Source organism: Anoplolepis gracilipes, chromosome 5, assembly GCF_047496725.1.
Source record: "Anoplolepis gracilipes chromosome 5, ASM4749672v1, whole genome shotgun sequence".
NCBI lineage: Eukaryota > Metazoa > Arthropoda > Insecta > Hymenoptera > Formicidae > Anoplolepis > Anoplolepis gracilipes.
In genome coordinates this window covers 7,740,943-7,757,467 of record NC_132974.1, presented here as the reverse complement: position 1 = coordinate 7,757,467, position 16,525 = coordinate 7,740,943, and the positions used below count along the sequence as shown (strand labels likewise).

At 38.7% G+C, this 16,525-nt stretch overlaps 3 protein-coding genes across 11 annotated transcripts in view; 2 read left to right on the top strand and 1 right to left on the bottom strand.

Annotated features, from left to right (window-relative positions):
• The window catches only part of LOC140666131 (autophagy-related protein 16-1-like), a 277,683-nt gene extending 273,808 nt beyond the window's left edge, over window positions 1-3,875 (top strand). The window contains exon 9 of the mRNA XM_072892992.1: window positions 3,654-3,875. Within this exon, the coding sequence (XP_072749093.1) occupies window positions 3,654-3,707 (54 nt within the window). The 3' untranslated portion in view covers window positions 3,708-3,875. The remainder of the gene's footprint in view (window positions 1-3,653) is intronic.
• Window positions 1-16,525, bottom strand: part of Neo (ZP and PAN domain-containing protein neyo) — a 287,267-nt gene that overhangs the window by 110,634 nt on the left and 160,108 nt on the right. The gene's annotated exons all lie outside the window — the stretch shown is intronic.
• The window catches only part of LOC140666136 (autophagy-related protein 16-1-like), a 199,117-nt gene that overhangs the window by 75,302 nt on the left and 107,290 nt on the right, over window positions 1-16,525 (top strand). Inside the window, exon 1 of one of the 2 annotated variants that reach the window (XM_072893007.1) lies at window positions 5,844-7,066. The exons of the other annotated variant lie outside the window; for it this stretch is intronic. Within the exon in view, the coding sequence (XP_072749108.1) occupies window positions 7,064-7,066 (3 nt within the window). The 5' untranslated portion in view covers window positions 5,844-7,063. Of the gene's footprint in view, window positions 1-5,843; window positions 7,067-16,525 lie in introns of those variants that run through there. 2 annotated transcript variants of the gene reach the window in all.

Here is a 16,525-nt window from a genome sequence, read left to right as displayed (position 1 = left end):
ATTAAATGAGCAATATATTTACACTAATAAATCATTTTTTGTAGCGATATGGGTGTTGGAATATTTTATATTTATTAAATTAACTATTATTTTGCGAGCAATAAATTCGAAACTAAAATATTGCGGTAGTAGTTGTTTTCAATTCGAGTAATAATTTGCTATATATATGTATCAAGCTCATATCGTTAACTTTTTATTTTTTTATTACTTATTGTTATAGTATTGTGTATTGTGTAAAAATTCAATATTTTTGTGATCTACTTGCAATGACGTTGAGCAATTAATTAGCAATTAAGTCTGGTATATTTATTTTCTTACGATTCAATATAAATGTTTTTGAAAAAACAATGTTTGAGCATAATGTAAAATAATAATTATTTTTATCTTTAATATTAATCTCCTGCTATTGATATAAAAAAAACAATAAATTTGAGATTAATGCAATAAATTAGCACCAAATCAATATTTAATTACGCTATACATTCAAAGTTGATTTGTCGTAGGAATGCTAGGTTGATGGAGGCGAAGCGGGCAATACGTAAAGCGGAAATGCATTCCGAGCGATAACGTTTCGCGTCATCATCGATTATGCGTAAGCTTTACTTAATCCCGTCAGCCACGCATTACACGTATGCACGCGAGCATTAAAATGGTTGTACACAAACTGTCGAAGAACACAAGCGGACAGCGATTGCGATCATTCTCGTACTCGTGTATATTCTTATTCGCATACTTTGTATTCGTTTATCCTTCCTACGCATGAATGCCGCAAACCTTTATCATTTATTCAAAAAGAATGACGAGTGAGGATATTCGCTCGGTGGATGCCTACCTTTATACGTGCAGAATCGCGAGTGCGCTCGGCTATTAGGTTCGCAACAGCCACGAAGGAGCCTATTTGAACGGCAAAATTGCTTAGATTAGGAAACATACGCTTCTGAATTTCCATTAACTGTAACAGGAAATGGAAAGGATAGGTAGCGGAGGAGTAGTAAGGCAGATACCGAGAAGACTAGGCGGCCTATCTAATGCCGATCTCTATCTACGTGCAGGCCGTTGCGAGTGGCGCAACTACCGCGCAACTAATATCTTGTCCGGCGCAAAACCGGAATACCGCCGCGGGATTGCAACTTGTATTAATTACGGGCGACATTACACCCGGTCGGATTAGAAATCGAAGCATACAAGTCTAATCGGATCCTAAAGTCGTACCGAAGCCGCGAAAACTTCTCCCTGCGATATACTCGACAGCTTTGGTCGAGGCCAATTTGCCGATTACTTACTTTTTCTAATTACTCACGACGGCGTTCATGTACCATAAAGATCGCCAGGATCTTCTGATGAAAATACGAGGGCAATTATCGTTCTTACTAGTTTATTAGTTCCTACTCTTTGCGAATTACTTTTCGCGGATAAGTCAATATTTATCGTATTTACGCACGAGGTCGATAAACTCGCGACGGACAAAAAGAACGTAAATAAGTTCTTTCCACTTCCGGTATTTGATATAGGTAATTGTGGCTGTCGGATATACTCGTATAATTTAATTTAATTCGGTTTCTTACGCGACACAGGCTCTTCATCGGGAAATTATATTCGATACACTTCGCGCACTCTGGGCAGATTAGTAAGAAATTAATAGCTCCTGTAATCACGTGCTGCGAGATTGCGTGCGATAAGAAATAGATACATATACATATATTGAAATTGCATTTTGCTAATTGATTGACTACATCGATAATATCATTTAAATTCTTGCGCCGTATGTCCCGATAAAATATCGGCCGCAGTAATGCGCGATGTGTTATTCATGAAAATTTAATTACATCATATTCCGTTCATTTGATTATCATATCATATCATATTATTTTATGAGATTTAAAGAATATATGCGATTTAGGAAATGGAGAAACGTTGAAAAAGTTACAGAAACTTTAATGACTATAAATATAATATATGTACGCTAATTGTAAGGCATATGTTTATTTAAATGGAGAAAAGATTCTGATCGTAGAGAACGATATTCTATAATGTACAAGTTACATCGATGCGTAATATATCTTGTATGAAAAGGTACTTATTGGAAATTATTGGCCGGCTGGAATATTAGACAAATACTCAGGCTATACGTTATCCTTGAATTATTGACGCAAAATTTCTCCTCCGCATTAAGCGATTAATTCCATGCGAACCGAGCAAAGTTTTCAGTCGAGAGCTACACGAAGTAGCGTAATGATAATTTATATAAATTCTCGGAGCGTACCTATACACATAACGGAAGAAACGCAGATGAGCCATTAGAAATACGCATTAGAGACGAACACTTCTGTCGGAAAGCGATTTGATTTACAATCCAATGTTTTTGTTACGTTCCGGATCTCTCCACCTGTTCCGCACATTCCGCTTACATAGTGCCGTAACCTTGACTGGAGATTGAAAATCTCCAGTCGACTCTCTAATTGACTCTGCTCACTGGAGAGGAAACTGGGAGCTCGAGGTCGACAAGGGACTCGGGGTTTCGGGAATTGCTGCGGGATGACGAAGCAAGCTTCTCCCCTTTCCCTAAACCAATAACCCTCTTCTATCCCCGAGATAGCATTTGAGCCGTATTATGATCGACATACCGCCATTATGTTAGAATTACATCAAAATAATTGCTCTATACTTGCTCGATAAGAGATTTGCCAAGTATGCTGCATATTATTAATATTTTTTTTTTGTATAATCACCGATTAATTATAAAAAAATTTTACATTTATTATTAGTAGATGTAACCGTTCAATCATCTTCTTTTTCCAGCTTTTTTTCAAACAGAAAAAGTGAAATTATATATATTTATTGAAATCGTTTATTTTTATAAAACAGTGATTACACACGCTTAACGGTATGTTGTGGATTTTGTCAAGCGCGAATTTATGTAAATTTAGTCCAATTTGAAAAATACAGCAGCAGTAAATCCGTAATTCTCGCAAATATCAAAAAGTAAAAGTTCGATTTTCTACAGTCAACACGGAGATAGGACCATCGCTGATTTCAATTTGTGTTGATTTTTGACATCGACAAACAGACTCTTCCCCGTGTCTCTCTGGCTTGTTTATCTTTCTTCCTGTCACTTCGGTTCATTTAATTCTACCAGCTAAGGCTATTTGCAGCATTACTTGCAAAATATTTCGTGTACATTTTCAACTGTATCTTTTGAAGGGCGTTGCTTCATCAAATAAATCACACCTACACTACATAAAACGAAGTATGCGTATTTGTTTTATATTTCATATTTAGGAAAGTTTATAGAGATTTTGCAAGTTAAAATTCATTCAAGATTCTTCAATATGTATACACGTGTAAATCTCCAAACTTTTCATATAAATTAACCTGCTTTAATCTAGTACTCTTATCAGAAGAAATATAAATAATGAAAAATGTAGCTTAGGAAACAATTTTTTTTTCATTTTTCATAATTTTAATTTTATGTATTTTAAATTTTTAGTACAAAATATTTTATAAGTTAGAAAATTAATATGGTTATATATAAACAATATTCTAAGTAATTGAATGTAATACAGATACACGAAGAGACATCAGTATTGTTTCACATATTATGATTTGACATATATAATTTTTATTCTAAATGTTTCATTATTTATTTGTTACAGGTAAGCACTTTTCAACTTTTACGGACTATGAGCTCTACTAAACAATACATGTAAGTTTTTATTCCAACATATACATTTGTAAACGTATGTACAAACTGAAGTATTTTATGAAAATACGACAAGAAAAGAAAAACATTGTATATAAAATAATAATTGCAAATCCGTAAGATAACTTAAACTTTGTAACTTATGTTTCTATATATCGCGAGTATTTTTTTATTTTATTAATGCTCAAGAATTGAATGATAAACTGATTTAATTTGTCTTAAAAATTTCAAAACAACAAATACAATGCTTTACAAGCAATGATTAAAAAAATACATAAGTTGATAATAATGCAACTTAATATTTATTATTACTAAATATCTGAATTATTTTGATAAATTATATAATATCTATTCGTATAAACGACAAACATTATAATTTTAATAGAATTTATATCTGTATTTATCAAAGAAATTTAAAGAGAGAGAGAGAGAGAGAGAGAGAGAGAGAGAGAGAGAGAGAGAGAGAGAGAGAGAGAGAGAGAGAGAGAGATAGATGAGAAGAAATAAAATAAAATCTGAAATCTTTTTCTTTGTAACGGGAGGAAAGAGACGGAAGAGGAATCTCTCCTCTGGTCGGATTACCTAGCGAGAGAAAAGAATTCTTCGATAGCAAGGATAGTAGTAGATCACCGAAAGATTCGCAAGAAAGGTTTTTACACCATCCATCGGTCTTTTCCTGTTCACACTTTCCATTTTGAGAGAAGAATTACATTTTGTAAAATAATATTATAAAATAATAAAAATCGCGTAGAAATTCGTTTATTCGTCGCGCTCTTTTTCAAATCGTTAGCAATACAAAAAGAAAAATATTTAATCAATCATGCATAACTTCAACTATGCGTAATTTTGGTTTCAAATTTGAAAAGTTAATAACTCGTTATTATCCTTATACATAAGATTCTGTGTTCCGCGATATACGTGCGTCGGAAAGAACAAGCGAAATCAGAGTGGTATATTAACGGATCTTCTATACATATTATCACACCATCAGTGAGAGAAAGATTGAGTGCCGGCATAGACCATCCGTAGATCTAATACGGTTGATAATGTTAAGGAAGGAATCCGCACGGATACATATCTCGCAACTATATTACCTCGCGCGTTATCTACCTCGCGATGCCGCCGCTTCTCCCGTTCCCGATAGCGACCAAACAGCCGGATTTCGCGTAGGGATATACGGTCGTTGGTATCGGAAACGAAACGAGACATGGATAGGATACGGACTCGCGCGTTTATTCTGGTCCAACAGAAATCGGTACTCACCCGAATGCGAGCGGGAGCGGGAGCGGGAGCGGGAGCGCGAACGCGAGCGAGAGAAGCGAATAGGTGAGCGATAAAATCCATCGAAGAGACTTGGGGATGTAAGCGGAAGCGGGGGAATTGGCAGGTCACGACCTGGACCGTCCGGTCATAGAACGAATGCAAGCCAGCGCCCGAACGACTCTCTCACATACATTAGGAAGTTTCTCCCAACTTTTAGCCACACTTGGGCCGTGGTAGTTGGCTCGGTAGCACGAAATCGGATACCCACAGCTGACCTTCTCGCTTCATCTTTCTTCTCCTTTCTTCTTCCACATTAACTTCACTTTACCTCCCGCCTCTCTATACTTCTCAACTCTCCACCGTTTCCTGCGGGACCGTGCATTTTTGCTCGTTTCTCTCTGTCAGTCGATGCGTTCCTACTTCCGCTCCGCAACCTCTGCCGCAAGTAACGAAAGTGCCAAGGTTTTCGCGGCTTAGCCCATCTTCAGAGATGGAAAGAATAAAAAAATGGGAAAGAGAGGAGGCGGATGAAGGGGATAAGTAAAGAAAGAGGAGAGAAGCGGGAGAAGAGTCCGGTAATCTTCCGAGATACCACTGCGACGGACCTACCAGGTCTCTAAAGAGTCAAGAACCTTGGCGAAAGTGCCTGCGGCCATTGCCACAATATTTTGCTCGATTACCATCACAGGAAAAGCTGCTCGATCGACCCGGCTGAGGCCAAGCTGGTGGGCTGGATGCTCTCTGTGTCTCTCGTTAGTATGCTAATTTATCGGAGCATTAAATTTTCCCGCCCCAGCCTTTGATACTACCCGGAATTTATGTTTTATATTTCAGACTCTCTCTCTCTCTCTCTCTCTCTCTCTCTCTCTCTCTCTCTCTCTCTCTCTCTCTCTCTTTCTCTTTCTCTCAAAGTAGATTACCAGCTGCTGCGGATATACCACACTTTCTCTCACTCGGTCTCGCGCCAACATTTAAACTTTACTTTAATCCTTTCTCGTTTACAATTTCGTTCGGTTGCATGATATTGTTTAGACCGCATCGATCAGCGGAGGGAAGTTGACCCGAAACACCATCTGTTGTATGTTTCATAACGAAATAATATGATTTATGCAGCTGATGCAATGTTTCGAACTTGTCTTTAATAGAGACTCATACTTGTTGTTGTTGTTGCGTTAACATGGTGAGAATAAATGTTTATCAAGGGCAAGTCTTGACTCATAAAAAGTGCATTCATCATAATTTATCACATCGCAGATTACGTTAAAAACAGATATTTCGCAGTAAAGTGAAATTTATACTCGGCTCAATATAGAGGATAAAGGAGATGAACTTTAATGCCCTTAGACACGAGTTTGTTCTCTAGCTATCTGAGAATAACATGATGAACAATGTAAAACTTGACTTTATCGTCACATTATTCAACAATGATGGAGCAGAAGACACACAAATTCAATAACAATTCAAAAGAAAAACATAATGAAATCACGACATAATTTATAGATAAAAAGTGAAAAAAATTATTTATATAATAAATTTTGTCATGGTTTATATTTTAATGAAAAAAATTAATCACCGTTGAAAATTTAAACACTGTTTCAAAAAAAAAAAAAAAAATGATTGAACACTAACAGTATAACACTTTCACTTGTTCGTAATTTCATCTCGATACAATCTATACGACGTTGAACGTATTTTGGCGGCGAATAGCTATAATATATTTGTGTGTTGTATCGAATTGTCGCGTGTGTCATGCCATTCCCGTTACGATTGTTGGCATACTAAACGACCTAGAGCGGATACAAAGAGACCGAATCCTCATCTGAATATTCGGTATTTGGCCGCGCATGATATCTAGACGAAGAGCGACGGAAGGAGGAGAGGTAAAGGCTCGTATACATTCGGCTAGTAACTAGCGCGCAGCTGGCGAGCTTTGCAAATTCAGGATATTCGCGGATCGGCGGAAGTTACCATGTAGGTTTCTCGAGCCACGGAGCGGTGGTTTACGAGCATTTCAAATCAACGCGGAGCCAAGGTTCTTGCCAAGCCAAACCGACTTCGCTGGCTTTCCACCTATCCGGGTCACCGGGAGGTTATTTCGAAATGGTAAAATTACTTTGCTATTCTGACAAGGGACAGACGTCCCTTGCACAGCTGATTCCGACGTTACGTGTATTGTTCGCGTTTTGAATATGCCTAGTCTAACCTGGTGCCTAATCTAGCCTACGGGGCATAGTTCTCCGGTGCACGCTAATTCTCTTAGCATAATTGCCTTATGCGTTGCATGCATCCTCGCACACATGCCGCTGAATATGCGTGAATGCGCAGACCCACTTTACTTCCCGAACTGATTATTCGATGCAACAACATCAAACCTCTCAACTCCAGCTACGAATCTACCACCGATATCTGTGCATGTCTATCCCACATCCTTAAAATTCAATCATCTCCTATTATTAATCTTGACATAATACATACTTCGACGTACACTTTAAACTTCAGGTTGACGATCAATTTTCTTCGTGCATGCTCATGACAGGAACTTCTCATGTACATGAATATAGCTGCCATTAATCGCGCAATGCAAATATTTTATATTCTAGAAAGCAGATGAGAAAAGTTTTTTCGAGTAAGAGAGTAAAAAAAATAATTTAAATTGTCAAAAATATGTTGATGTAGCGATAATTATAATGCATAAAATTATATTGCTATATCAATATATATATCAACGTAGTTATTGTAGCTAACAAAAAAGAATGCAATAACAAAAGACGCGTTTTAGTATAAAAATTTTTCACGCAAAAACTTTTATACTAAAATAACCGATTCTTTCGGAATCACTATATTATCGATATAAATCAGTTTTGTTCGAAGAGTCTCTTTTTATCAATTTTTTATTCACTATATCGAGCGGGTCTACATCGGAAACAGCTGTATGTCGCAGATACTGATATGAAGTCAAAAAATATTCACAATAGTGTCCCCGAATAGCGCGCACGACGGCTCGCCGTAGAGCTCGGTCACTCTATTACGAAGTGGATAGGTCAGTATCGAGCTCCGCGCCCAAAAATATACGGCATCTGTGGTGGAGATTGAACGAGCGAAGGGATGCAAGGTAAATAAAAACTTGTACGAAATAACGGGACTCACAGAAAGAGTCCCTCGGTCTCATCTCCCTTCGTCTTCGTCATTTTCGCTCCCGTTACCTTCCCGTTCCTCTCTTCCTCCCCTCGCCGCCCCACGCTCTGCCAGGTATTATATTCCACCCACCGCGAGGATTCCCATTATCGAGAGCAGTCACGACATATCGTCCGCGGAAGAGCCGGCGCAAGACAGATCGTAACGTATTTCACTTTCTTCCCGAAGGGCTTGGCGGATCTTCCCCTTCCGCCGCGCACGGCTCTCCTCTGAACGGATGATGCATGCAGAGGAGAGATGGTGCACGAGAAGAAGCGCTTCGTAGCTCGGGACACGAGAGAACCGTCTAATCGAAGGCGGAAAATCGCGATCGTATTACCCACGCCGCACCGCGACCGGACAGGTTACCCTTTGCGGCTTTGGCGAAGCATCTCTGCCACGAAGCAGAAAATTATGGGTACGGACAAAAGGATGACAGAAAAAAATTAACAAACCGCGAAGATTAAAAAAAAAATGCGATAATACGATTTTTCACGGTTTCGTAAAGAAAAACAGATATACAGAGAAATAAAAAAAAAAAAAATATAAATAATCTAAAACGAAAAAGAACTTTCGGAATATGCTGTATAAAAATACAAAAATTTCTGGTCTGTCGTCTGTTCTCGGGAAAATGCAACGTTACCACAATTCCTAGATCTGTTGGCCGTGGATTTGCACCTCAATGGCAGATTGGCTCTTGCCCAAAGTTGCTTTCATCGTTCGTGCCAGCGTAACCGCGAAAATTTTTGCCTGATTAACGATATAGGTTTCGATATTTTTCTCCTCCTCCCCTTTTTTCTCTCTTTGCCGATGGGCCCTTATCTCTGGCACCGAAATTTCTTTTGCGTATCAACAACCTTTACGGTCACCGTAGTGAAAAACTATGTTGGCGAAAACTTATGATCAAGGTGCGAGGATCGTAACGACGGGCAATAACGGCGATGCGAGTGTTACGTGGACGTTGTGTTGCCCCCCTCCAGAGCGTCTAATGTATCTCCGTTATAGGAGAAAATATTTATCTCGTTATGTAACACGCGGGATATCTCTGGTGAAAAGCCACGACGTTCCTCGCCTTGTATAGGCCCAACTGTACTCATAATTATATGGTAATAACGTGCGCTTTATTACAACTATGACTACACGATAACAAGACCGATGAAGGGCCGTGGAAAGGACAATGCCGTGCTCGCTCACGCTCACGTGTTCAACATGTTCGTACAGTCATCGTCGACGTTCATCGCGTAAGAACGGAACATTACATACATGCTCGTAACCGCGCTTCTGAAAATAGCTTCCTCGTTCCCTCCTTCGTTCCTTCTTAGAAATGTATAAATACAGGCGTAATGTACTCGAACAAATCATAAAACACAAATTGTAAGAGCACAATTAGCGATGGTATATCACGGTAAATTTATATCGCATACGTTTTCATAGTGGTCACCGTTGCGGAAGATGAAAATGTATAGACATACACACGTACGTTTTTATACCGTTAACCAGACGTTATACCCTATCGCTAAGTATTCTGCTCGCGGTTTCTGCCAACAAGCGGAAACGTGTGATATCGTATTCTTGGATTCTGAACAAGACGTGACTTTACGAAGGTGTTAAAGTTTCTCTACAGTTTCTTACGTCGTTTACTTGCATTGCCTTCATGATTAGGATGATAATGAGTACCACCTAGACACATTATAAAACGTTTTTCATGGAAAATGGAAAATTTTATATTAACTTATTTTATTTAACTTTGCGAATTTTATAGTTGATAGAATACAGAAAAATTGCAGAGAAAAAAAAGAATGTATAATGTATTTATTAAAAGAATTATTCATATCATATTATATTTTTATAAAATAAATTTCCCCATGTTCTCTCTCTCTCTCTCTCTCTCTCTCTCTCTCTTTGTAGAAAATTTTTCTTTGAAAGTAAAATATGATGTAGAGAGATAAAATTAATAAAACAAATTTAGTCGTAATTTTCATAATCAATTTCGTTATTATGAATAAAATGTGCATATGAAATGACTGCAGAAGTTAAAAACAAACGTATCATTATCTCGTACCGCTGACATGTAGCGAAATTATTATTAGATTGATTTAAGTTTCAACGACGTTAATGACATTTATGAGGATAAAAAGGCGGCGACATACAAAGCGCGAGGAAACCTTCAACGAATCCACCTAACGCGTGACGCGTGTTTTATCGTCGTTACAAATCAGACGAACGGTAGCCACTCGTTGGAGTCACTCAAGAACGACGTGATATTTGCGAAACACTACGGTGCTGATAAAACGCTGGCGTAAAACGTGCAATCGCAGCACGCGCGAATTAAGGGTGGCGGTATACGGCCTTAAGATTAAGGACTAAGGAGCCGACTGGAAACGTGAACAAAAACGACTTCCGAGGGGAAAACGGGAAATGGAAAAAGGCCGGGAGCGATGTCTTGCCTTGACGTATTGCATCATTCCGAACGGGCGCGACACGTAGGAATGCATACGCGCCGCGGGGCAAACCGGATGCGTCCCGGCACGCGTGATTCGCGCGCGCTAACGACGACGCGCGTCACTTAGGCCGCCATTCTCATTTCGCGATTATTATCGTTTTGTCGTCGTTAGAGATAACATCATAATTGCGACCGTGCGCGGCTACTCGTTTCTCGCGCGCCCAAGTAGAGGACGATGACGTAAGCAAGAGTCAAGGCGCAAGCAACCGGATATATATTTCTTTGCTCGATAATATTTCTGGCAAATGACGGTGCGCGATACAATGGGCGACTTTACTACAGTTGTCATTCACCATCGACCTCTTACCCGCGGCATTACTCGCGAAGTTGAATGGTGATCGATAACCAGAGAGCGAATGTCTCCAATGTGCCGGAGGGTACGCTATATACGGCAGCGTATCTAACAATAAATGTGCATGTTATGTATGTACAGGGGGAGGGGGAGGGGGAGGGGGAGGGGCAGAGGGAGAGGGAAAGGGCAACCTCTGTACGCTTCGATTGCTATTGTATATACCCGTCTATGCTTTCGCTGCTGATTTTTACCTCTCGCCACTTTCTTAGATTCTTGCTCCTCTCACGATACTTATTTCGCGATAGACGGAGCCGAGTCAATGGTGAACGGTCCCAACGGTAAAGAAAATACACACTCCCACCGCGTACACCCAGCTGGAATTCCGCGATGGAATTGCGGCTTTTATTGCATTTCAAGGTTTGTTAGTATTGGCCTGTGGCGAAATCTCTTCTGGATCTCTGTATTCGTTTTATCATCTATCTTCATTCCTTGCCATTCTTCCGATGGCACGACGTTCACCCTGACTACATGAATCTGAATGTTCCGTTTAAAATCTCAGATGATATGAAATTAAGTGATCAACGAGAAGCCTTCGTATTCGACGTTGTATAGCTTCTGAACGGTAAATCATCCAAGTTATCGGAAGGCGTACTAAGAATGTAACGTTGTAAACATTTGGTGTGTGGGTATATCAATACGCGCGCTTCGTATGTGTATGTATGTAGACGCGGTTTCTCGCCCCTATATTGCACAAATCGTATTGAACGATCCGCCTGAACGTAGCAAAGGGAGATAGAGCGGTACAATCCTGGATACGGAGGACGGGTGGTAAGGAGGACGAAGGACGGAATACGCCGTTTCATTTGTTTGGTGTTCCTCCGGGGTATTAGAGAACGTGCCGGCGATACGTGGTATCCGTATAGACACCACCACCTAATAGAAGCAAAGCAATCTGATGAAACCAATAAGCGTGAAGGAATGCGGGCGCCTTCTCCCCTTTCCTCTTCGTTGTCTCCCCTTCGATACTTCGGTACAGCGCTTCTTCTCGCCTCCATCGAGCCACTTCGTATCTCGGCGCTTGTTCCTACAAACCCCCTCGTCTCTCCCCCTTAGCTACCTTCGCCCTCGATCCTCTTATTCCGATCTCGGAAGATCGAATACCTGTGCAAACTTAACGGAGGCGGGATAGATGGACGACAAGGCAGATCGAAGGGGGAGGGAGGGGATAATCACATGGTTCGTGTCAACTTGGGTAACAATCAGGAGGGAAGGTCCAATTTGGCCAAGAATTTCGTATATAGGCAGCAGAAGAAGGATCGCGTTGGTTAATTAAACTGGCCAGAGAATTTAGCGGAGGATTTTACATCGCGTCTTGCAAATTTTTTGCTCTCGTTTTGCATCGATTTATAAATTATCAGATAAGACGGTTGCAAGAGTAACGCTTGGGAAAGAGAAACTTTCTTATTTCTTGAATCTCTTTTTATAATAAAAAAAAAAGAAATAACAAAGTCGCTTATCATATATATTATATAGTTGAAAATTACGCTAAGTGTCTACGAGTTTGTTTAGTGAATGTAGTAGTGGATAATAATACAAAGACGTAGAAGGACAACCGGTAACGTACGATTATTGTGCCTGTCGTTTCCTTTTATCCGTTCGAATCCAGGATTAATCTCTCGTCCCTTTGTTGAAAAGGTTCTTTTACTACTCGATGTGGCCGTTCCTTGAGTAGAGTAAAGGCCAAAAGGAATAAGATAAGGAACAGAAGATAGAGAGACGGGTGCCTTCCTGTCCCCAGAATCTACAGGAACTATCTTCTCTTTATACTTGTTCATTCTACAAGAATGGCATTTTTTATGTACTTCAACTACGCTGAGATTCATTTCGTGTATTACCTTCTTCATCGTAATAAAAGACTTACATATATGAACGTGTCTTCTATGAATATATTTCTTCGATGTTATTTAATGATATCTCGAGAAAATCTATTATCGCGTTTGTCATCAGTAACTCTTTACACCGTGTATTTTTTTCATTTTTCGATGATTGTCTATTTTTATAAATAATGTTGAGGCGAAAAGTATATTTTGCTTCTTTTATCATTTCTCTTTCTTTAATAAAGTACACGATAAGATATTGACTTTGGTACTAGAGGATCTTATTGTGTATGCATGTAATCGTTATCATTCAATGTAAATAACAGCGAAAAAATGTAGCTGATTTGCCTTTGGCGCATGCTTCTTTAATAAAATATACGCGGTTTCTCTTTTGAAAGTTACAGTCTTTGAATGAGTAACTGTTAGTAAAAACTACGAAGAAAAATCGAAAGCAACAACACGAACTTTACAACTAATGAGATCGAGTCTATAGATTTTGTTAGCATACATACATTAAATCAATTGACATGATGTAGTAGATGGAGAAAATAGCTAGTCTCTCATTGTGCATTTATACTTGTATAATACAATATAGACTGATGACGATAACTAAAAATTGTTTCAGTTCGGGATACAGATATTTGATATGGATATATGTTGATAATATTGCATAAAATACAACTATCTTGTATACATATTGAAACACGTTTGTAATCTAACTTCGGTGAATAGATGATAGCATAGTCTAATTGGTTGACGTGCGCCGAAGGCAAATCAGCTATATTTCTTCGTTGTTATTCACATTGAATGATTATACGTATATACAAATCCTTTTGTAAAAGCCAATAGCTAGCGTCATGTAAAAAAGTTAATAAAAGGTAAAATTTAATTCTGTGTGTAAACAATCTTTTCTAATTACAATTTTTTTTCATATTTATTCGATTCTTTGAGATTAATATGATATATTTTATGGTTTATTTTTATTGTGTGTGACGCTGACATCAGTTTGATTAAACGCGTTTAATAGCCACTGCAATTTGCCTGATTATTCCCCGAATGGCGAGCATAAATCAATCTTTGAGATTTTAGCATAGTTACGCACCGATCATATTAACGACCGTTTTGCCGTATTTCCTGCGTGCTTAAAGTGCCGGCAGCAGCGCGAGACGCTGGAGAACTCGCTCGGTACCGCCGATACACGGTGTAATTTCACGGTACCGTCGATGCAATTCGCGCTTTCGATATGCCACAATTTCTGCGCGAACCGTTATATGAGTTACGGCGTGGGTAGGGAACCTGCTTTGAATGGGGATCACGGGGTTCCCCCGGATGCGAGAGCGCGTAGCAACACACAACGAGCGCGGACAAATGTGTAACATGTACGGAGGGCATGATTGTCGTCACCATGGCGATGTAAACTGATCGGGTGTTGAGAAAAAAAAAAGACACCGTGACGAAAAATCTACGCGACGAGATATATGTATTTATCGTAACTATAGTTGGATAAAGAGATACACGTTTCTTCCAAATTATGTTTAAAATGAAACGTTTAGTAGAGTCCTGAATGAAGTAGAAAGCATTTCCGCATCGCAAGGAATCATCGCGTCGAGAACGATCATGTTTTCGGAATGATTCCTTTAAAAGCAAAGCTTTTTCTCCTCATTCCTGTATAATCAGTCGTCGTCCGTCGAGAACGGTCAAGCCATAATTCGCAAGATGGTTAACTCTTGATTGTATCACAGATCGACGTACTTCTCGAATCGCTTCTCGTGGTTTCGTCGGGGTAATCACGTAGCTACGTTTACCACGCTGGAAGAGCGGAATACAGATGAAAGGGAGATTCATCCGTTCGGTCCAGCACGTAAACTTGATAAATAAACTTTGCCCTTGAACATTCTCGTTTTGCAGAGCCGCTGCTTTCTTTTCCAAAGAGAAAATTCCGAAAATTCGTAATACCGAATTCCTACGGAAATATGCTGATTTTACGATCTCGCTGTTATATCTTGACGTCGAGTAATATTTCTCGAAAATTGTCGGAACTATAAAATACATAATCGCGACTCAATTTTCACTTTGAAAGGAACGTTCATGCTTCGTGCTCCTTTTCCTCTTTTCTCTTTCCCTCCTCGATTTTCTTCGATATGCACTACCTCTACATTTAATCGCGTATATCCTGCCGTCTCGCCATTATTTCGTACTTTGCACATTACTTTCTCCCTTCTTTCCCTTTTACGTGCTTTATTAAATGATGTCTAACCATACCGACGGCAATCTTCCACACTTGTGCGATGGATTATGATCTCCTTAACCGAAAGAAGGATCGTCGAAATGAACAGTATAATAAAAAGCTCGTTCGCAAAATATTATGAAATTGTAACTATCTCTCATCGAGACATGAGTATTTGATTTTATTAACGTAATTAAAACGGGAATATATCACATACTTTAGTAATATAAAGTAAAATATTTTTTTTTTTTTTTTAAACATTTTCGATATAATTATTATCGTACAAAAAGCATTTTTATTATATTTATCTGTATATGAGAGATAGTGATAGAATAAAAACTCGAATCGCATAGAGATGAAAGAGTAGCGGCAAGCTCTTGCTGCTTGACAGGATACGGGACGGAAGAGCGGAAGGACGGGTGAAGACGCGCGTCACACATCATCGTGCAAACAAGCGTGGAAAAACGCCCTCGAAGTCAATTCGGTACAGGGAAGGCGGAGGAGAACGAAACGTTGAAAGGACGTCCCGTCAGCTGTGGATGCATTACCTTTCCGCCAAGCGTCTTTTACGACTTTTTAGAAAGTCACAACAAAGTTCGACAGCGAGTTTCGCACAATGGCTCTTTGCAATCGTACCCGCCTCCTTTCCTCGGTTCTCCCATTCCTTCCGTTCCGGGCATTGTCTTTGCGCATCGTCGGGTGTCCGCGGCATCCAAGTAAATACGACCGGTCGACACCAAATCCTTTATGCCGATTATCCTCAATAAAGTTTTTTGAAACGCTCGTTAAACTGTTTTATTACTGCGGCGCGAACGTAATTAAGTTTCGATGTTTAATTTCATTAAGAGGAGCAAGTATACGTTCTGACTCTCGAATTAGTCCAACATGATAGAACGTCAAAGTTAGATACTAAAACAAACTTTTCGCGCTATATGTTGAATCTTTTATTTCTGTGTCTTTAAAAAAAATCCAAATGATAAAAAAGTAAGTTTCCAAAGTATATATTCTGAATTAAAACTCGAAATTTATGTAAAAAATATCTTGATATCGTTGATCGACAACTGTGAAAAACTCGAAACATTGTAGTTTGTATTTTGATGATTTAGACAAGAAAGTTTACGCAATGTGAGTTTTTAACGTGATACCAAACTTTGATTATGCAGACGTTTTTATTAAGAATTTTTATGATTATATTTTGTACAATTTTTACAGATAAATATATATATATATATATATATACATATATATTGTTTATGATATATATATATATATATATATATATATATATATATATATATATATAGTTTTTACATCATATTCTTCAATATATCATAATCAAAACTTTCATGTTCATAAGTTAATATTTGTATAAATTATTAATTATATACTTGATAAACATAGATGATATACGATCTATCTTTCTATCTAATTGCTTCTATCAATTTTCATACAGGATTCATAAAACTGATGCTATTATATCCAAGCAAGA